Source organism: Stegodyphus dumicola, chromosome 3 (genome assembly GCF_044657685.1).
Source record: "Stegodyphus dumicola isolate Sdum_Otavi_A_Nest chromosome 3, ASM4465768v1".
NCBI lineage: Eukaryota > Metazoa > Arthropoda > Arachnida > Araneae > Eresidae > Stegodyphus > Stegodyphus dumicola.
This window is the reverse complement of record NC_140770.1, coordinates 18,596,654-18,619,339: the sequence shown is the minus strand read 5'-3', so window position 1 is coordinate 18,619,339 and position 22,686 is coordinate 18,596,654. Positions and strand designations below refer to the sequence as shown.

At 36.6% G+C, this 22,686-nt stretch overlaps 1 protein-coding gene across 1 annotated transcript in view; it reads left to right on the top strand.

Annotated features, from left to right (window-relative positions):
• The window catches only part of LOC118205806 (Na(+)/citrate cotransporter-like), a 120,718-nt gene that overhangs the window by 18,508 nt on the left and 79,524 nt on the right, over positions 1-22,686 (top strand). Inside the window, exons 3-5 of the mRNA XM_085812292.1 lie at positions 2,899-3,048; positions 14,564-14,679; positions 21,557-21,711. Of these exons, the coding sequence (XP_085668418.1) occupies positions 2,899-3,048; positions 14,564-14,679; positions 21,557-21,711 (421 nt within the window). The remainder of the gene's footprint in view (positions 1-2,898; positions 3,049-14,563; positions 14,680-21,556; positions 21,712-22,686) is intronic.

The window sequence follows — 22,686 nt, the reverse complement described above, 5'->3', positions numbered from 1 at the left end:
GTTTGGTGACATTTTGGTAAGGCGATAAAGGTTACTAGCTAGGACTTTAGCAGTGTACATGGATAAGTCAAGAGTGTGCGCAATGACATTTTTGTGCAATTCTGGGATGTTTTTTTAAGCGAAACTAGGTCGACGTGTACATGGATACCGTGTATGTGCAATTCTTAAAAACGTGGCAAGCAGTGGGGGATTCTGCACTTTCTCCCAATTTCGCACCTAATCTTCGTCATGATTAAGTACTTTTGTTCCATAAAAGTTCTAGCATAAGCGTAACTCGGCTAGCAGATTGTTGGGAAAAAAAACGTTGAGTAAAAAAAAAAATAATAAAAAAAAAAAAAAAAAAATCTGAAATGTTTCAGATTTTAAATTACGTCCAAAGGGGCGTTTTTTAACATTTTGTGTGTTACCTTTCTTTATTAAATATCATGTTCCTCGCACTTAAACCATAAGATCCAGTGCAACAGCAATATCGCAAAATAGTTTTAAAACGAGCCTATCTTTAGAATTTCCGATACAGAGACTCACGCGCTGGAGATAAAAATGTTTTTTCTGCACGACGTTGCCATTGCTCGCTTTGAAATCCTTGAGTTTGTTAATCAAAAATTCGTCAAAGTTTTAAAAAATAGGAAATCGATCATAAAACAAATTTCAAATTTCAAATTGGGTCTTCCACATGCTCATATTCGTTGGAGGATTACGTTATTCAAAATTCGATGACTCTATGTACCGTTGTTTTATCACAATACGAGAAATATACATACATTTATGCAGATTTTTCATTATTTAATTTCTTCAAATATAATGCAGGACTCTTAACATTTTGTGGCAACAGTTTGAAAAGTGAACCGACGTTTATGAGTCCGACGCAAAATCGCAATACGAAAACAATAGTCCTTCAGGGAGAAATCCCTTTGGACTAATAAAAATAAAATAAAATAAAATAAAATAAAAAAAAAAAAAAAAAAAAAAAAAAAAAAAAAAAAAAAAAAAAAACATGCCTTTACTTCGTGAAAATAAAATGGCGTCCAAAAAAAAAAAAAAAAAAACTAGCAGGTTGCTGTAGCAGGGTTGGTCGCCAAATTTTCGCCTAAAATCGCCAATTTACCATATCCCGAAGATTAACCGAATTATGTTTATCCCTGCCTTCCTGTAGGATTGTTTATATTTGCGTATTCTGTTTGCAGAAGATGCTATAACATCAAGTATGCTTGGCCATCATAAACTAAGCTTGGCGTTAGAAGACAGTTTAATGAATAATAAATAACAAATCCGAAAAGTACTGCAAAGTCAGGAGAAGTGTATAAAGGACACTTTATTAACTCAAATAAAGTTCACACATGGCCCCTAATTATGCTACGAAAGCCAGCACTTTTGGCTTAGTTTAGACTAACGTCCTCACAGGTCTATCGAGCAAGCTGGCTGTAACTCGAACAGTCCGTGTATGTAATCGCTAGTAATTCAAAGATAGCGACGTGGCCTTCAGGCAAGCAGAACACGCTCTGGTTTCAACTTCCAAAAACTTTCCTTAAATACTAACTTCTTTCTACTGTATTTGAATACACGCACGCTAAGCGATTTTCATTCCAGCAAAAACGTCTGGGTTGAAAGCAAGAGCAAGAGGAAAGTCGCTTAAACATAAAATAAGTGGGTACTATTCGGTTTCGAGGGCCTTAAAAAATCGCCAAACTATTGTTGATGCCAATGCTGCCAAAAATTATTGCGGCAACCCTAATAATGGCGGCAAGAAAGGAATTATAGTAGTAAAGAACTATCTAAGATTGATGTTTCAATTTAGATGAAAGGTTAATTTCATATTATACATTTTTATTATTATAATTTATATGAAAAAGGCTAAACATGACTGAATGGAAGCATAAGAGTCAATAACTGTTTCAGGTCATTATTATAATTCATATAATATTTGCTAAACATAACTGAATGGATGCCTGCATCGCTATTTCGCTACCGACTTATCGATAAAGCATAATTTCATCTCGTTGGTTGTTCAAACGTAATTTTCTATAATGTATGATGCATTTTCTTTGAAAATATTCTCGGTAAAGTGCAGAATCGCTCACTTATTTGTTCGCCGCTTTTTACAAGGGTAAAAACAATTGGATTTTTGTCAATTTTCTTTTACTTTTTAAGTGAAAATAGGTCGATGTGTACATCGATAATGTCAAGCGTGTGCGCAGTGCCATTTTTGTGCAATTCTAGGATTTTTTTTTAAGTGAAAATGGGTCGATGTGCACATGCATACCGAGTATGTGCAATTCTTAAAAACGCGTCAAACAGTGGGGGATTCTGCACTTTACCCAAAATTCTATTGCCGACTTTTCGTCGTGGGCAATTCCCAAATTGTTAAATCCATAGGATATTAAAAAAAGATTTAAAAATTAAACTAGTATTTCAATGGCGTCTTAAGAAATATAGAACTATATAAACTTACGCAATCTGAAATCAGCATGTACCCTAGATTTGGCGCGCTGGTAAATGGGCGCGTTTGCTAGATTTGGCGCTTTTGCGCAAACATTTCCGCTGCAATTTTTTTACGGCCCTCAAAACAGAAGAGTACCAATAAGGGTTAAGTAAATTAAATAAATCCCCACAATGTACAAAATTTTAAGTTTTCCTATTTATCTAATATAATTATTTAATTAAATCTGTATGAACCTGCAGCTTATCAATATATTATATTACTTTCATATTAGAAAAATGTCTGTCGCGTGAAATTTCCCTTTGTTACTTAATTAAAATCTGTTAATTGAAATTAGTATTTGTATTCCATTTGTAATGAATGTGTTTTAACAGAGCATATTAAGTTTCAATCGTTTTGCTGGTAAATAATTTTTCAGACATGCATAGCTATTTTAGGAGTAATTAGATGAACTATTTCAGGAATTGAAATGTGCTTATGTCGTACTCCTAGTTGCTTCCTATTGGTTGCTGGAGCCTGTTCCTATAGCTGCATCAGCCTTACTGCCTGTCGTTCTATTTCCGCTCTTAGGAATCGTCAGTTCAGTCGACATATCGACAAATTACATGAAGGTAAAAACGACAAGCGATGAATACTTTACTAAATTAACAAGTGACCAGAATTGTTTTTTATTTTTCATTTTAAAAACTAAATTATGCATTTTTACAAATAATTAATATTAAAATGAATATCTTGTGTCACGTATGATGTTATTTTCAATACTTAATTGCGAATATTTACAGAATTATAATTTGAACTGTTTATATTGACCTAAGATTGTGCCTGTATACAGGGTGATTTAAAAGTATCTAGTTATTATTATTATACACCAGAGAACAGGGGCTCCGTTGCCTTGCAGTCTAGCAGACTGCCTTACACGGATTAAAGCCTCTGCCTCCGGAAGCTCAGACGGTAATTACTGAGTCTTAAAACAAAGAGATACATGGGCAAGCAAGGCCAGTGTGCAACAGAGGTTTCAATACATAGTATGGATTTACAATTTTTTTCTTCTAATACATACGTCATATATTTATCACAGCTTATTTATAATCAGTCCTTTGCGAGATACTTCAGCCATTAATATTGATTTCAGACATGCAATTTTACACAGTTCTAATAAACTTCCTGTGACCAGGTTTACAATTACTGTTTCCAGAAAAATAAATAGTCTGCATACACCTTAGATATACAATTATAAGACATTTCTTATTCAGACAATTACATACAGTTTAACATTAGAGTCTTAGGGATACAATGAAAACATTGGTACACCAGTCAATTTTAAGACAATTTTTTTTTTTTTTAAAGAACTTCCTAAATAGCTATATAGGACGTAGAGTTTAATTCTAAAAACCTCTAAATGCATTTTACCGTAAGATAGCAGAATTATGTTAGATTTACAGCATCCCATAAGCAAAGTTCCTGTTAATCATTACTATTTACTTCTTTAACCTATCAATAAAAGTATCTAGTAAAATTGTAAAGGACATGAGACAGAGCTCTCGGATATGCATTTTGTCTGCGATGCTAATCATAAAATGATGAGGCCCAGTGGCCCTAGGGGTAAAATAACTGAATACTGGTAGTTCCGGGCGACGATCGATAGAATCCCGCAAACGGGCTGACTGCATGGGTGTTTTCGTGGTTTTCGCCATGTGTAACGTGTTAATACAAGACAGTTTCCCTTAGAAAGTCCTCCACGAAGGCATCCCTTCCTTCCGTGCAGTGCCTTAATACATGTAAATAATAATAAATCATAAAATGGAGCAGTTTTTCAATGCAGGTAGAGCAAAGAACGATTCCAGCGTACATTCTTTAAGCAACTGCTCGGTATCCGTCAGCATCCCTGAAGATAAAATGTTAACCCTATAGATAAAATGCTAACGCAACGGCATGTCAGCGAACTTCGCGTTCATTTAGCTCAAATTTGGCGGCACGAGGAATGATAATTTGTACTATTTTTTGCCGTTGGGCAGTGCATCACTCCATTTCTGCAGGAACATTCTATTGCAAAGTTTGTCTCGTTTCTACATTTTTTATGGATATTTTCAAATCACCCTCTAATTGTACACTTCTAAGAAATTCGTAGACACAGTAGGTATTTTTGGAAGCAGGCAAGATGAAAAATTAACAACGCCTTCGCCGGGAATCGAACCGCGAACCTCTGGAATACCGGCCTAGCGTGCAAACCACTACACCACAAAGGCACGCTAGAAAGGCAGGAGAAATACCATATATACTCCCCCCTTTAAAAGGGCGATTGGAGTTTTTAAGGGATCTGAATGAGGAGACTGAAACGCAGTCGCATGGACTTTCGACCTAAGGTTCTACACCAATCAGAGTTATATGTCCATGCGACGAAAAGAATCTACCATCCACCGCCAGCGGCATTCACTGAATCAATGATAGTAATATTACAATGCTAAATTGGCAATGTCATCTATACAATAATTGTTACATAATAACCCGTATGAAAAATAAATATACGATCAATTAATAATTGCATTGTGATGGATTGGATCTATGTTGTGGAGAGTGGAACTTATATATTAACCAGTTTCTAAACCTATGTCTTCTTCAATACGTCATAACTTAATGTTCTTATCAGTTACACGCCTAATGATGTGCGTCCGTATTATTTTTGCAGTTATCCACAGAGTCAGTCAGTCACATCAGTTCAGGCAGTTGATAGTTCCATAGCCCAAAGTATATGATGTTGTGTAGGCTATTCAATATTCATATAAACTGAATTCTAAGTTCACTTTTGATAAATTCGAAGTACACTTTTGTTAAGTTCATTGTTCAAGTAAATACTACTTGTTCACTTCGATGCATCATAACTTAGTGTCTTTAACAGTTTACATACCTCATTATGTGTGTCCACAGCAATTTGCACACTGTGTCGCAATTATTCACAAAGCAATCACGAAATTGCAGTTGGGAAGTTCATTGTAATATGTACACTATTTTACTGTTATCCACAGAAGCAAATGTTTTGTAAATAATGACTTGGCTCCCAGATGATAAAAAAAAAAAAAAAAAAAAGAAGGAAACTAATTCTTAAATTTTTCAATACAATTCTAAATTGTGCAAAACTACAGATTTGTTAAACAGTTCCAGTCAATTTGTATTGACTGGTATTCCAATAATATAAAGCACATATTCTAAAATAAAACGTCTAATGGAAAACAGGAACTAATTCCCAATTAAAATAGACATAAAATACATAATTATTCATCACATATTATATACCAATCATCATAGCATAAAAAATACACGTTTCAAATGCTGCAATTAATTTTTTATTACAGTTAGAATATTTACCAATCAAACATACTACAAATATACATGTTTAAAAAAAAACTGCAACCAATTTTTTTTTTCATGGCAGTTAAAATAATAAATTTCTATTATACAATTATAAATAGCACAGATAAACAATTTCAATCTATACAAATTGACAGGTATTCCTACAACATAAGAACACATATTCGAATATAACTAATCATTCTTGTAAAATGGCTATAATAGTGCCCAATTTCTTCAAATATTAAAAAAATATCTACAGAAAAACAGGAACCAATTCCCAATTGTAACAAACATGAAATATCAAAAATTATTCAGTACATATTATATACTACCAATCAATTATACCATATAAATGCACGTGTTTCAAATGCTGCAACTAAATTTTCATTACAGTTAGTATAGTTGTCACTCTATCATACTATATAAATGCACATGTTTCAAATACTAATAAAGTTTAAATACTGCAACCAATTTTTCATTACAGTTAGTATATTATAATTTGCCAGCTAATAAAATAAATCCGCTCTAAGTTGAATTGGCTGTTAATAGTTCACAATGCTTAAAATAGTTAAGAACATCTACTGGAAAACAGAAACTTAAACCCAATTGTGATGAACATGATATACAGAAGTTATTCTGTACAAGGCTGCTATAATTCCAGGTCCTTTTAATCACATTTAAAAAAGCCAAAAGATACGGAGCTCGAACGAACTGCTTCACATCAATGGACGAGTCCACTTCTGGATGAGGAGACTCATCATCCAACACCCTTTTAGTTCGGACGCCACTTTAGAGATATTAGGTATTTTTTAGAATCCAAAGAGAAATGGAAAAACATGCAACGCTTTCGCCGGGAATCCAACCGCGGACCTCTGGAATACCGGCCTAGCATGCAAACCACTACACCACGAAGGCACGCTAAGGCGGGAGAGATACCTTATGAATGAAAGTGAAGCTTACTTTATATAAAGTAACAAAATATTTGGAAAATTCAAGATTGAACTAAACCTTAATATTTAACAATATTGGAAAATTTAAAATTAAGAAAAACTCTGAAGTTTTTTATTTAATACAGAAAAATGAGAAGTCTGATTATCCGAGGTCCGATTAGTTGAAGTTTTGCTGCATCCATGTAACTAACTGTCCCCGCTAATTATTGTATAACTCGCAAAATCTTCTCGTCAATTCCGTACCATATGCACTAAATTCACACCAAACATTTTATAGAGAATTTTCGCCTTTCCCTAACTTCTGTTAGTTCAGTTTAAATATGTCAATAAACACTAAGATTTTCAAAGAAAAACATATTACACATTACTATCTTGTTGTAGTCTTGTCCATATTACATGGGACAATGGTTTCCAGAGCCTACTCGAAACAGAGGTTGGACTTCAATTTTCCACCCTCCCGGGCAATTTTGAGGAAGAGCGCCCCGGGGAGGATTTGGAGGTCCCTCTCCCACTCCTCTCCCTTCACAAACATCCATGTCTTCTCCGGTATTCGAATCCGGGCCCTCCGGTACCTCAGTAGGCTCCCCTATCCACTATAGTGTCTGGGCGATATTACCATCTTCTAGGTTGCAAAAATGAAAATTACATTAACTCTGCTTATTGATGATTTGAACTTAAAATCCTGATCTGCTATCCAAGAAATTTGAAGATTCAAGCAGTCATCTTACGAGAATCTGAAATGAAATCTAACAAAATGTCACATTGACTTATGACTCCCTACTATGAAACTGATCTCAAGTCAAGTTTCTGGTCACTTAACCCTTTCCGACACGCTACCTTTTAAGGTCGGAGTTTTGATTTAAAAAAAAAAAAAAAAAAAAAAAAAAAAAGGTAGGCCTAGAGGAGTACACAAGTAAAATTTTGTGAAGATAGCACTTATCGTTTATTTCTGTGGGTGTGCCCGAAGAGGGCACGCATTGAATAGAGCTTCGAAAAGAGTGCTCTGAAACACGAGCATTGTTGTCAATGAACTGACCGATGAGATGCGGAGAAGCAAAGAATACAGACTCTCAGTTGTCCTAGATGATCGGTGAACCCGGTCTGGGCACACCTAGGGTCTGGGCACACCGTTTGATTTTAGGCAAGATTTCAAGGTAGAAATTTAAAACTAATATAGAATAAGGAGATTAGCATACAGCCAAAAAAATAACATAGAAATTTCTTTTCAAATAATTCCTTTTATACCCTAAAAAAATCTGGAAGATTTCTTTGAAAAATGAGGGTCTTAAAAAACTGAACATGGCTAAAATATATGGACTGGTTTGTGTTGAGATGCCATCCACTATAAATAAAGAAGGTTCAGAGTAACATAAATCCTTTTTCATTCAAATTTTCTGTGCGTACAGAAGGAAATTTTTAGGTGTGTCCAGACCGAACACACTGTGCCGCAAAGGGTTAAAAGAAGCCAAGTGTTACTCTACTACCAAGTTTGCTTTCCTGTGACGTCATTGACTCAAAGGCTGATCAAAAAAGAACTATTTCTTACTCCCCTTGTCCCTTCGTTTCTCCCATTTCTATATGTCAAGCAGCATCATTAAATTCGATCTTCGGAAAGAGCGTAATATTGTTTGTGGGCTGACCTTGGAGCAAACAGTGCTCCGTCATTCTGAACATTAACTGAGCAAGATGAACCTTCGAACTTTTACACGCACATTTGCATCTTCTGAACAACGAACGAAGGAAGCAGTAGAAATGACAGGACAGAAACAACTCAATTAAAATTACTTACGAAGAAAAACCTTCTAAGACGTTTTAAATATCACCAAACCACCAATGAGACGTAAAACTTGCCAACAGTATTTTTTTTTCGTTTCGTCTAAAGGATTGTAACGTTGTGGTAATAAAAATAATAACACCTAGTAAGTAAAAGTTCCTTTTATAAACATTATTAGAAACTTCAGCAGGATAAAAGGTAATAAAAAAAAAGGATTTAAGTTACCTTCCATGAATTTATTCTTAATTTCAAGATTATACACGACATTTTTATTAAAAATTTCATTCGAAGTTTCTGATTTATTTATTCCTATTATTCAGTTTTGTTTTCAAAACAACAGCTAACTTCATGTTAAATAACATACTTACCCCCCACCCTCCAAAAAAAAACTGTAAGTATAATTTTTAGCTCAAAGGGCCAGAAAGGCTATTAATTTCATTTTGGCATTTAGCGTCGGTTCACTATAAACAGCTTTTCACTTTTCAGATTGTTGCCACTAAATATCAGAACCCTGCATTATATTTAAAAAATTAAGTTATGAGGAATCCGTATGAATGTATGTATGTTTTTCGCATTGTGTTGTTTTTATGCCACAGTGGATTCATAAAGATACAAAATGGGGTTTTAAAATGATATCCAGACACACTGGTAAGAACTTATCTGTATATTTTCGTTCAAAAGTACTTCTTTTTGAACTAAATTTTTAACTATATGTGGTAGCATCGGTCCACGTTGATTCTGACATTCGGAATTCTGCTGCAGAAGTTAAAAATACACCAATAAAATTTCTAATACTTCTTTCATTTTAGTTGCGATTCCGAAATACGTCTTTTCAATAATAACGACGCAAAAGATGTTAGACTAATTATTGTTGTATTTACCAATCTGAAATTTGATTTTTGTTAATTATAATCGTTTTAAATGTTATATTTTTCAAGTCATCTTGTAGAGTCATTATGTTAATTGGAAGCAGGAAAGATGAAAAATATGCAACCGCCTTCGCCGGAAATCGAACCACGGACCTCTGGAATACCGGCTACCGTTACAACACGAAGGCACGCTAGGGAAGTGGGAGAAATACCTTATATACTCCCCTTTTTAAAGAGGGACTAGGGTTTTAGGGGACCTAATCGCCAAATCCTGGGTGCGGAGACTCAGCACCCACAACCCTTTTAGTTCGGGTGCAACTTGTAGAGTCATTAGGCTAATTGAAACAGAAAAGATGAAAAATATGCACCCACCTTCGGCGGGAATCAAACCACGGACCTCTGGAATACCGCCCAGCGTGCTACCGTTACACCACGAAGGCACGCTAGGGAAGTGGGAGAAATACCTTATAATCTTTAGGAAATATTAAATAAGAATCTAAACAATTCTGTCCTGAATGATATAAAATTTGTACGGAAAAGGGACGGGATTCGTGAGTTTTAAACTTAACACATGTAAGCAGGGTAAGTATATAAAATCATTTTCTCACTTTCCTGTACGCTTTCATTTGTCTTCATTGTCCGGTGTCAAATCCGTTAAGTGTCAAATTTCAGTTGAAAAAATTAATTCTATCCCAAAACTTACTAAATACTTGTCTTACTTAAGACCCAATAACACGCCGAATAAATACTAATTCAGAAGTCAAACAACAAAAATCAGCGTTAATTTACAAAATTTTCACAGGACTAGTTTCGATGGTTTTACCGAACCATCATCTTCAGCTGCAAAACCGCAAATGAACAAGATAGGAAATAATGATTAGATAAGATAAGAAAGCCTGGACAAGAATAAGCAAGTGGCGCCATCTGTTGGCGAAACCAGAACTAAAACATAATTTCTCTAAAAGCCGAAGGCAAATTTGGATTGGAATTAGGATCGTTAACTAGAACAGAAAGATTTTTATGAATGTGAAATGCCTCTAGAAAATCCAGTTCTCCAATGGAAGATGTTTTTTGAATAATTTTGGCAGCAGAAAAATTGAAAGTGTGATTTTCGGACCAACAGTGTTGAGCAACAGAAGACTTCTGTGTTTCCTTTTTTCTAACATATGCCTCATGTTCTTTGACGCGAAATTTTAAGGCTCTCTTAGTTTGGCCAATGTAAATAAAACCGCACTGGCATTGGAGAACTGGATTTTCTAGAGGCATTTCACATTCATAAAAATCTTTCTGTTCTAGTTAACGATCCTAATTCCAATCCAAATTTGCCTTCGGCTTTTAGAGAAATTATGGTTTAGTTCTGGTTTCGCCAACAGATGGCGCCACTTGCTTATTCTTGTCCAGGCTTTCTTATCTTATCTAAACATTATTTCCTATCTTGTTCATTTGCGGTTTTGCAGCTGAAGATGATGGTTCGGTAAAACCTTCGAAACTAGTCCTGTGAAAATTTTGTAAATTAACGCTGATTTTTGTTGTTTGACTTCTGAATTAGTATTTATTCGGCGTGTTATTGTGTCTTAATTATAGAAGCCCCAAACAGGCTTACATTTTGCTTTCTTTTTTGCACGTGGTGTGGCCGCCATTTTGTGATTGTAGGAGTTTCGGTGAGTACATTTTTGCAATTTTCAAGTTATTTTTATGTTTTGTACATTTGGATATTGTGCTTTGCTTGTCTGATTTCATGCATTTTGCTTACAAACATTTTGTTTTCTATTCATTTCAGTGAGGGATTTTTCTGCTATTTTGTGTGTACTTTATTATTGCTCAGTTAATTTAGTTTGATTTTCTGCATTGTTTATCATGCCTTCATCCGTTAATCGTTTCACTAAATTACGCCTGAAACGGCAAAAATTCCTGAATCATCTTGACTTTTTACTTAAATGTAAATGTAAAAAATTGATCCCCAATTTTATTCAAATCAAATCTAATCAAAAACCTTCGAGTCGCGTTTCAAGAATTCTATTAAATTGCAAACTTACCTTACTTCGGTCCGTGATAAGGGATACACGTCAACAATTGTCCAAAATTGAACATGAACTCTATAAGCTTCATCTGGAACTCGCTAAAACATATCCAAAATTCACTGCCCTTGAACAAAAGTCTTGGTCTAGAACGGAGAATGCAGTTAACCGTCATAAAAATACCCTTGCAGTTAAATTCGAAAAACTTCTTTTACAGTCTTCCAGTCCAAGTAGTTCAAAAAATCTTCCCATTGTAAACATCAAGCCAATAGTTAATATTTCGAATGTCAGTCTTTCAGAAGAACAAGAGAGAATTCTAAAATATAATTTTAACTTCTCACAAACCTGTAAACCCTCGATTCCAAAGATTTTGGCTCCTATCGAAAAAGCTTTCAAGTTCAGTAAAGTTTCAGATTCACAGAAAGAAATGATTAGGCATCTTATCGCTCATAATGTGAAATTCAATAATAAACCTTTGAAACCAAATCTAACTGCGAGAGAAAGAGCTACAATGCGCGAGATTCATTCTAACCCGGATATTGTCATTTCAAAGGCCGACAAAGGTGGCCAGATAGTCGTCATGGATAAGAACACTTACATCGATGGTGTCACTAAACTCTTAAACGAAGGACCATATAATCCGATCCCTAAAGATCCTTCACCTTCGGACTTATCCAAAATAAAAACTGCGATCAAATCTTCGCAAATCATTTCAAGCAACTTAAAACATTCGCTTATCCCATCTGTTGCGAATTATGCCAGATTATATGCTCTTCCCAAAATTCATAAAAGTGGTATTCCTTTCCGCCCTATTGTATCAAATTTAGGTACTGCCTCGTATCCATTAGCTAAATATTTAGTTTCTAGATTTTCCACTCTATTAGACAATAACATTTACACCATAAAAAATTCAATAGAGTTTGTAAAAAAGGTTAAAAACATTTCTCCTCGTAATTTACTCATGGTTTCTTTTGATGTAAAATCATTATTCACCAATGTCCCAGTGGAGGGTGCATTAAGATGTCTAGAAACCAGACTTCGCGAATTTCATTTCTCTTGCATCGAAATTGATGAGCTAATTTCTCTCACTCAACTCTGTTTGAAACAAACACATTTTGTTTTCCAAAATAAATATTACAAGCAAACTGAGGGATTAGCCATGGGAAGCCCCCTCAGTCCCATCCTGGCTGATATCTACATGCATTATTATGAATCAAAATTATTTGAAACTTTAAACTTCCCGGCATGGTTCCGCTACGTAGACGATACTTTTACCCTGTTTGAAGGTAATAAAGATGATTTAAATAGAGTTCTTTCAACAATGAATTCTATTGATCCTGCTATTCAGTTCACTTTTGAACTTGAGACTTGCAATTCTCTTCCGTTTCTCGACATTCTGGTCACACGTAACACATCCAACTTCAGTACTACAGTTTACCGTAAACCTTCATCGGTTTGCCTTCCACCACACTTTAAATCATGTTATCCGACTAAACAAAAGTTAGCTTCATTTTATTCCTATGTTTTCCGTGCTCTTCAAGTTTGCTCCTCCAAACTAGCCCTTGATGAAGAACTAAATTATTTAAAAGTAATAGCTATTGACAGGGGCTTTTCACCCAACATTATTAATCAAGCAGTTAAAAAATTCTCATCTCAACACACAAAAAGGCACACTCTTGTTTTAGGAGATTATAAAAATTCTCTTGTCATTCCCTTCTTTCCATCAGTTAGCTATAAAGTTGCACATATTTTGCAGAAATTTAACTTTCGGGTTGTTTATTCTCCCATCAATAAAATTCCGAGTTCCATACTCAAAGACCCCATTCCGGATATGAATTCCTGGGGTATTTATAGGATTCCTTGCCAGTGCGGTTTAATTTACATTGGCCAAACTAAGAGAGCCTTAAAATTTCGCGTCAAAGAACATGAGGCATATGTTAGAAAAAAGGAAACACAGAAGTCTTCTGTTGCTCAACATTGTTGGTCCGAAAATCACACTTTCAATTTTTCTGCTGCCAAAATTATTCAAAAAACATCTTCCATTGGAGAACTGGATTTTCTAGAGGCATTTCACATTCATAAAAATCTTTCTGTTCTAGTTAACGATCCTAATTCCAATCCAAATTTGCCTTCGGCTTTTAGAGAAATTATGTTTTAGTTCTGGTTTCGCCAACAGATGGCGCCACTTGCTTATTCTTGTCCAGGCTTTCTTATCTTATCTAAACATTATTTCCTATCTTGTTCATTTGCGGTTTTGCAGCTGAAGATGATGGTTCGGTAAAACCATCGAAACTAGTCCTGTGAAAATTTTGTAAATTAACGCTGATTTTTGTTGTCTGACTTCTGAATTAGTACTTGTCTTACTTACTTATAAAGAATTTCAGATTTAATTCGCTTCTATTTTGCGATGTATCTAATAATTTCCAACATGATTCTATTATTGCTCCTTGTCAACTCTTTAATAAATGACTACGCGGGGGAAAAACACTTCTTGTAGGTTTCAGTATTTATTAATCGAAACAAGATTAGTACATCAACATCTGTCTCATATAAGCACTTTTTTAACATGCCATTGCGGAGATAAATTTCTTAATCTATTTTATTTTCATTTAATTTATTTATCCTACAGAATTTCATCTTCTTTAGTGGCGTAAATTAGATCGAGAACTCTACGACTTGTCGCTAGGTCTTGTCAATTACAAGGCAGACTGAGAAATGATGCAAAAGATCCTTTAACTCAAATAAAATTTAACAGGGAGCACTTCTCGCGCTTATAGAGCAACCAGTATTTATGGCTTAAAATAAAAAAATAATGAATCTGTGAGAATCGTTAGTTGTTTGAAGCAGCAGGAGACCTGAAAAATGTGTAGTACCTTCGCTGGGACTCGAACCCTGGACCTCTCGAATGCGCGTCGAGTATGCTTCCAGTTACACCACATAGGTATTCGGGGGAAAATAACATATAACTTAACTAAGTAAAATGTAAATTAGGCCAACGATGCAGACAGAGAAAGCCACAAATTGGCTCGATTCTAAGATCGGCGTGACATTCTGGTAGGAAAATGGAAAGCGAGAAAGAGAGCAAAGGTAACTAACACGAAATAACTTGTAGATAAAACTAAATAAATCCTTATAATCCGTTTATTTATTTTAATTATTTTTTTAAGGAAAGCTTCGTTATGTTCATCGGGGGTTTCATTGTGGCTATCGCAGTGGAAGACTGCATGCTACATGAGCGAATAGCACTCAAAGTATTACTCATAGTCGGAGCTGAAATAAAATGGTAAGTTCTGCGTAGCAGTTTTTTTTTTTTTTTTTTTCCTACTTTCAGCTGTCGTTTTAAAACATTCATGGGCATAGTCCAGTGCTCTTCAGAGAAAATGACAAGTAATGGACGGGGACGGGTGTTTCGGTATTTTAAGCACAAAGGTTAGCGACTGCTTCGGTTTTCTAAAGGTTAAAAATACTCGAAAATTTCCAAAAACTTCAGTCGGAATAAGACTAAAATTTCGAAACGCGTTCATGGCATAAATGTGCTAGAATTAAAAATCAATAAACTCGCTTGTGAGGAGATTTAAATATAATGTATTAAGAACTCTACAACCAACGATAGAATGCTTTAGAATGGCAAGAAAATTCGTTTCATTATACACTCCTTGATGGTTGTTCGATGAACGAAATAAGAGATAGTCTAATGATTCGATGTCTGCTGGATGTACAAGAGTTTTATAACTAAGAAAAAATGGTTAATGATATGACGAACTAACTCATCTGCATACAATTTTGTATAATTGTGGAATTCTGATAAACTCTTGAGAGTTAAAAGTGCACTTTTCAAACATATTCGCATTGCTCCGAGTAGTTAGTGGGATGGTACTTTGATAATCTCGTAGTACTTGCGACAGATATCAGAGTCCATGAAAAAGGAAAGATCCTTTAAGACCAAATGTCCTTCCGCAATTGTGAAGGTAGTTATGGTTTCTTTTGTTTGGAAATAAATTCTTGAAATGTTAACTACGGAGGTTATGCGCACATATTTTAGGCGATTTTGCTTGCTCGTTATAAGAAGAATGGTGCCACCCAGACAGTATAGTGATTAGTGGAGCCGATGGTTCACATCCCGAAGAAGACATGGGTGTAAGAGTGTCTGTCCCCTCATAGGAGGTAACGGTGGCCGCTTCTTAGGTGCCTCCATTTATGATCTTAGAAGTGGTCAAGTCATCACTTCTGGCCTTAGAAGTGGCCAAGTCATCACTTCTGGCCTTAGAAGTGGTCAAGTCATCACTTCTGGCCTTAGAAGTGGCCAGTCATCACTTCTGACCTTAGAAGTGGCCAATCATCAAGTCTGGCCTTAGAAGTGGCCAGTCATTACTTCTAGCCTTAGAAGCCGCCATTCAGTAAACGAAAATAATATAAAAAGATTCGCCTTCATGCTAACGTTTTTAACTGCCACTATGTTTTAGAAAATTATCACTTGCTCCTTCACAATTTTGTTTTCATGCAAAAAGGCGCTTTGAAAGAAGCTATGGGTGGAAGGCCAGACTTGAACTTTTTCCGAAGAATTTATTCTCATCTAGTTATTAAAAAACGCTGTGAAAACCATTGTTTTTCAATATCTAAAGCTACTGTATATAATACACTGCTGGATATTGAAAATGCAACACCAAGAAGGAGTGGTCAGAAAGTAATGAAATTTGGAGAAAAGACATAGACAGCAAGCAGCAATATGTGATCTTTATTTCAAAATGATTGTCAGAATACAGAGCGAGAACTGCTTCGGATCAGTAGGATAGTTGATAGTTGACGGGGCACGTGTGCACCATCCCTTTACCGTAATAGTTGATTGGCATATGCAACACGTCCACCTCTATCTTGAGCCAGATGGGCCACACAGGCGCCTCGCACCATACACCGAAACCCAGCGACCAGGCCATCCAGGTGACAGTCCAAAAGACCAAAGAAGCCCCCAGAAGCATGTTCACACCAACCGCCCGGGCCTAGTATTTATTGAGTCAAAGTTCAACAAATACATGGCCAGACAAGGGCTCAAAAAATAAAATAAATAGATAAATAAAGGGTACATTTGTAGGACCACCGCGTACAGCGATGCACGAAGAAACATGTCTAGGCATAGGGTCAATAAGAGTGCGGATGGTGTCTTGAGGGATGGCTATCCATTCCCTTTCAACCATTTGCCACAATTCGTCTTCTGAACGAGGCTGGGGCAGAGTCTGCAAACGGCGTCCAATCACATCCCACACATGTTCGATTGGTGACAGGTCAGGAGAGTACGGTGGCCATCTGTATCTTGTACGGGAAGCATCTGTATCATCTGTACGGGAAGCATCTGTATCATCTGTACGGGAAGCATCTGTATCATCTGTACGGGAAGCATCTGTATCTTGCAGAGCATGTTGGCAGATGCAAGCACTGTGTGCTCGGGCGTTATCCTGCTGAAAAATTGCATTAGGCAGCCGCTGAAGGTAGGGGATTGACACCGGCCTCAGTACATTATCCAAGTATCGATGAGCCTTCATAGTGCCCTGAATACGAACTAGAGGTGAGCTGGAATCGTAGGCAATAGCGCCCCAAACCATTATGCCACGTCGTCGCGTGGTGGGGCGTTCCACAGTTACTGCCAGCGTGACTCATCTGAGAATAATGCCCCCCCCCGACGTTTCGCCATTCTGTCATCCACATCGCTCCAGTCCGGCACCATTCTACACGTTGGAGTCTATGCTGTAGGGTCAATGGCAGTCTTGTTAACGGACTCCGTGAGTGCAGGCCACGTTCTGCCAATCGTCGAGAAATGGTTCTAGTCGACACGGGAACTTTCAGGGTATCTTGCACATGCTGCAGAATCGCGGTACTAGTGACTTGCGGGATCGCCACAGCTTGTCGGCGGATGCGTCGATCCACGCGTGCTGAAGTCACTCTGGCTGCACCTGAACCCCTCCTTCTTCCCACATTTCCTTGTTCCAACCCTGTTCGGCAAAGCCGATGCACCGTGCTCGCATCCATGTAGGTATCAGCTGCGATTTGACGTAAGGACCAACCCGCGCTTCTCAGTCCGATCACCATACCCCTCGTAAAATCGTCTATCTGTTGGAAGTGGCTTCGTTGACGGCGGCCTGGCATTCTCTCTTATTACACCTATCCTCCGGGATAAAAACCTACTTTCTTCGATAATTTGTCTGGCAGACATAACGACACGAATATTACCCATTCTGCACATTCCTTCCCTTATATCTTACTTCACGTGCTTCGGAGAGCTGCGCATTTCACATCATTCGCATAACTCAATGACGTGCGTCTACTCTAAACTTTGCATAAATTTCTGACCACTCCTTCTTGGTGTTGCATTTTGAATGTTTTGCAGTGTATTATCAACAAGTAGGGGGTGGAAAAGTCCAAAAGTTTGGCTTCAAGTGGAAAAAATGTTGCAAATACATATATATACAGTGGATGGACAAAAATATGGAAACACCTTGTGAAAAGCATGTTTGAAAAGAAAGATTGATTTTAATGAAATATGTAGGTGGCGCTGGCGTTTTTGACTACTGACGCCACCTATACAACTTCGTAAATGTGCTAAACAGTTCAGTTGTTGTCGGAGTACTGTTATGTGAGGTTGTCATTGCATTATGTCAGAGTTAACAGACTTCGAACGTGGGCAAATTGTTTGAGCACGTATGGTAGGTGCTTCCGTAAGCAAGGTAGCCGAGGTGTTTAGTGTTTCAAGAGGTACTGTATCGAAGATTTATTCCGCATATTCGAAAAGCGGAAAAACATCATCTGCTAAATCACAGCGCGGACGAAAGTGTGTCCTGAGTGATCGTGATAGACGATCATTAAGGGCAATTGTGACGAAAAATAAGAGGACCACAGCTGCAAAAGTTACTGCTGAAATGAATGTTGTGTTACCGAACCCTGTGAGTACCAAAACAATTAGAAGGGAGCTTCATAAACAGGGAATTTCTGGCCGTGCTGCAATTGAGAAGCCACTCATCAGTGATGCTAATGCCCGTAACATGAAAAGGTGATGTTTAAGTCATAAAGCCTGGACTATAGAGCAGTGGAAGCGAGTAATATGGTCTGACGAGTCTTCTTTCACATTGTTTCCCACTTCTGGCCGAGTTTACGTCTGGAGAACGCCATCTCAAGCCTATAATACAGACTGCTTGTTGCCAAGAGTGAAACATGGCGGGGGTTCTGTTATGGTTTAGGCAGCCATATCGTGGTTCTCTGCTAGCCCCATGATAACTGTGTCAGGGCACATGACTGCCAAGACTTATGTGAACATTTTGGCCGATCAAGTTCATCCCATGGTACAAACTTTGTTCCCCGATGGTGATGGTGTCTTCCAAGACGACAAAGCCCCTGTTCACACAGCTCACATTGTCCAGGACTGGTTTTCTGAGCACGAGGATGAGTTGTCCCATCTCCCCTGGCCACCACAGTCACCAGACCTGAATATTATCGAACCTTCGTGGTCTACATTGGAACGGAAAGGGCGTTCTCGTTATCCACCGCCAACATCGTTATCTGAACTTGCCACCGTTTTGCAGGAAGAATGGTATAATATTCCCTTGGCAAACATACAGGAACTGTATTTATCCATTCCGAGAAGACTGCAAGCTGTTTTGGATGCCAACGGGTTTCCTACACCATATTAAGCAAAGAAACATGTTTTTTTAAAGGTGTTTCCATATTTTTGTCCAACCCCTGTATATATATATATATAAACGAAGTGTTTCGAGTGTTGCAAAGGTAAGGTCTTTAATGTTAAAAGAAAATCTTGAAAGTCAAAAGACAGTTGCAAAATCATTAAAATGCTCAGTGTCAACCGTAAACAAAGTGATTAATGCTAATTCGAATCTTAAGTGTTCATCCTCTTTCTTCACTACATATCGCCGAATACTAAACACGCTGCAGAATTCTTTATGATAATCATTTAGCTGGACATAAATGAAAAAAAAAATGTTATCACAATAGATGAATCTTGGCTCTGCTTAAACGACTGCAATAAAAAGAGATCTATTATGCCATCAAAGATGAGAAAGAAATCCTAGAACATAGTTCAAAAGAATCTAAAGAAAGTTTTTCAAAGTGTTTTATGATTGTTGCTGGATTTTCGTATAACCGAAAACTAAAAATAAACAGAGTAAAAGAAAAATGTTAAAATCAGCTGCACTTATTACATACCCAATTTTCCAAATACTATATACCTTCTCTTTACCCACACGCCATCTATCAATAGATATTCAACTTCATTAAAGTGTGCGTAATGATAGAATTTCGTAGACGTTTTCAAATGCCCCTATTCCAACTACAGTTATGGATATGCATATGGTGGACTTTGATTGTTTAACCATTGGCAATATGGCTGTTGTCCAGGCACACTAATTATCCAGATATACATTCCACAGGGCTCATGAGGGCCCCGCCAGGCGTTGTATCCCAAGTACAGTTAGTAAATAAGCCTGCAGCAGAGAATATTTATGATGTCACATATTTAATGTTCTTTCCTGTATCGGTTTGATAACTACAAACTCAAAAGCAGTGTGTCTCAATGCCACAATTGCCAGCATTTACACCAGTTCTCCGCTGAGTGCAAACTCATGTCGAGGTGTGTTGAATATGCTAATGGCCATAGAAGCTCAGAATGCGAAGTCAAGAGGATTCAGAATTTAAAGTGCGCAACTGTAGCAGCCAATTTTAAAAAGTTGTACCAAAATCCCTTATTTTTCAGAAAGGACCAAGGTGGGCCAGGCACCTAGCCAGGATGCAAAGTCAAGGAGCTATCTTCACAGTTCTTGCGGAGAAGATACTTAAAAATTCGGAAAAAACCTACCAAGCCAGACAGCATTCGAGGACCTGATAGTAAACCTACTGCTACTTCAACTAAAATTTCTGAAACTTCTGATAAAAGTAAATTTGAAATAGCAGCTGATCGCAGACGATTACCTGAAGAACGAAATTCAGGAAGTGCTAAACCTCAAACTACAAGTTCTGAAGACATTTAAGATACTGTTACATATTTCTTCAAAATTACAATAGAAATAAATATTATGTATTTTTTATTACATTTTTAATACAATTAATATCACAGCTGGCAGACTAACGTACGTCAGAGAATCTCCGGTAAATATTCATAAGATATTTGTGTTATTTGCCATATCGGAAGATATCTTATCAATTTGGAAGATAATAAGTTCATAATAATTCAATTCCATATAATTTTAATATATTTTAATTCTTTATTTCAAGTTTTCGATTTTCCCTATTTTCGATGCAAAATTATGAGTATTTCTCTTGATATGTTTTATCTTTAGTAAAATACCTTTTCTACCATTCTACGTTAATACTTTGTTGCCCACCATTGGTTCATTACCTGCCTCAACCAGTTTATCCTGCCTGTGAATTTCAATGCTTTGTCTACTACTTCGACAGCTTGTTTTTCAATTTTTCAGCTGCAATTTTACGGCTGCGCGTTCGGATATAAAGAATACCATATAGATCTCGCGAATCTATATGGTATTCTTTATATCTATCTCGCGAATTTGAAATAGCAGCTAATGCTATCAGCTGCTATTTCAAATTCGCGAGATCTATATATGATATCTACGATATAGACCTCTCGAATCTATATGGTAGATATTATATATATCTATAAGATATAGATATTATATGAGAATATCATATAGATTAACTTTCTATCACTTCTTGGTGGTATACTCGGACCTCGGACTTACAAATCTTCGATAAAGATAGGTAACCAAAAGTCAGGAGCATTGGGTATTTTATTTGTTGCACTATTTTGGCCAACCGAATGAATGTAACGAAAAGTAATGCTTCCGAGATGGCCAAATGAGCATGTGGCGCCATCTGATGAGGACCTGCAAAGTTACTTGTGCCTAAGTCTCAAGAAACGAATTTGGATCCTGGTGGCAGCTGACGAAAATAGAAATGATGGCAAAGACAACAATAAAGTCCAAAAAAGAAACTCGTTTTACACTTGTTTTAAGCACTTATAATCATCTTCATTTTTAAACAAGTTATGTTTCGATGCATGAAATGTTTCTGTAATGCTATTTAGTTATTTGCAGTATCATACGTCTTTTATTTTTTAATATTAATGGTGCTATTTTTAACTCTAGGCTTATGCTAGGCTTCATGTTAACTTCAATGACCTTGTCCATGTGGATAAGCAACACGGCAGCAACAGCCATGATGATACCAATTGCCGAAGCTGTCATAGCGAAGATAACGAATGATGGAAACAACGATGATATCACTCCAGAAGAGAGTAATGGTAAACTTCTGTTACTTATACCGGATATTGCACCAGTTATCTTCGATTATTAAGATTTCTCATGAATTTCGATTTTCTCTGAAAAATAAGAGTGCTAAGCCAAAACTTATATTAAAATAACCTCATCTAACCGTGGTACCATTTTAATAAAATGGTCCTGGTGACTCTTGACGTGATTGGTGATGCGTAAGCAATGGTTCCTATTGTTTATACAGGAGTTTCATGGTATAAAATTTATGCAGTGTCTTATGAAAAATATATCAATTGGTAATATATTAATATTCTTTAATATTTGTGTTTCTGAATGGGACAGAAATAACGAATGCAAATCCTCTATAATTTTTAGCATAGTCTTTACTGTGTTCAAAACGACTCTTCGCCCCTCCCCACCTAGCTAGCTGCACAGGCGTTTTCGTGTATTTGCACACTGGATATGAGTCAGTTTTCCTTAGAAAGTCCTCCACGAGGGCCCTATAGTTTGAGAAATCGTTTCCTGAAAACGGAACAAGGAAAAATTTTTTTCTGGAGTAACTGAGTTAAATTTTCTTTTACCATTAGCCGATAAAGTGTTTGCCGTACTTAACCTTTCGAAACCTGTGCTGCCACAGACGAGAAGCAGGCTTTTCATTGATTTGTCATTGAGGACGTCATTTGACGTCATTGGGTATTTGACGAAATGACGTCATTTGACGTTTCATTGATTCCGTTATTTACGCCCTTAGCAAATTAATCATTGGCGCATAGATTTCTGCTGTCTGTAGTGAGTCTTTTCTACATTTCGTAGCATGCTAATATTTTTTTTTTTTTTTAAATTAAACTAATTTGTTACGCGTCATCGTAAAATGTATGAAGGACGTAATAATGGCAATCGGCTACGTCTTAAAATGATCGAATATTTTGTTTATTATTTACAAAATATTAACATAAATCCGTCTGTATTTTAGGCGTTTAAAATCGGAATTTATAATTTTGAAC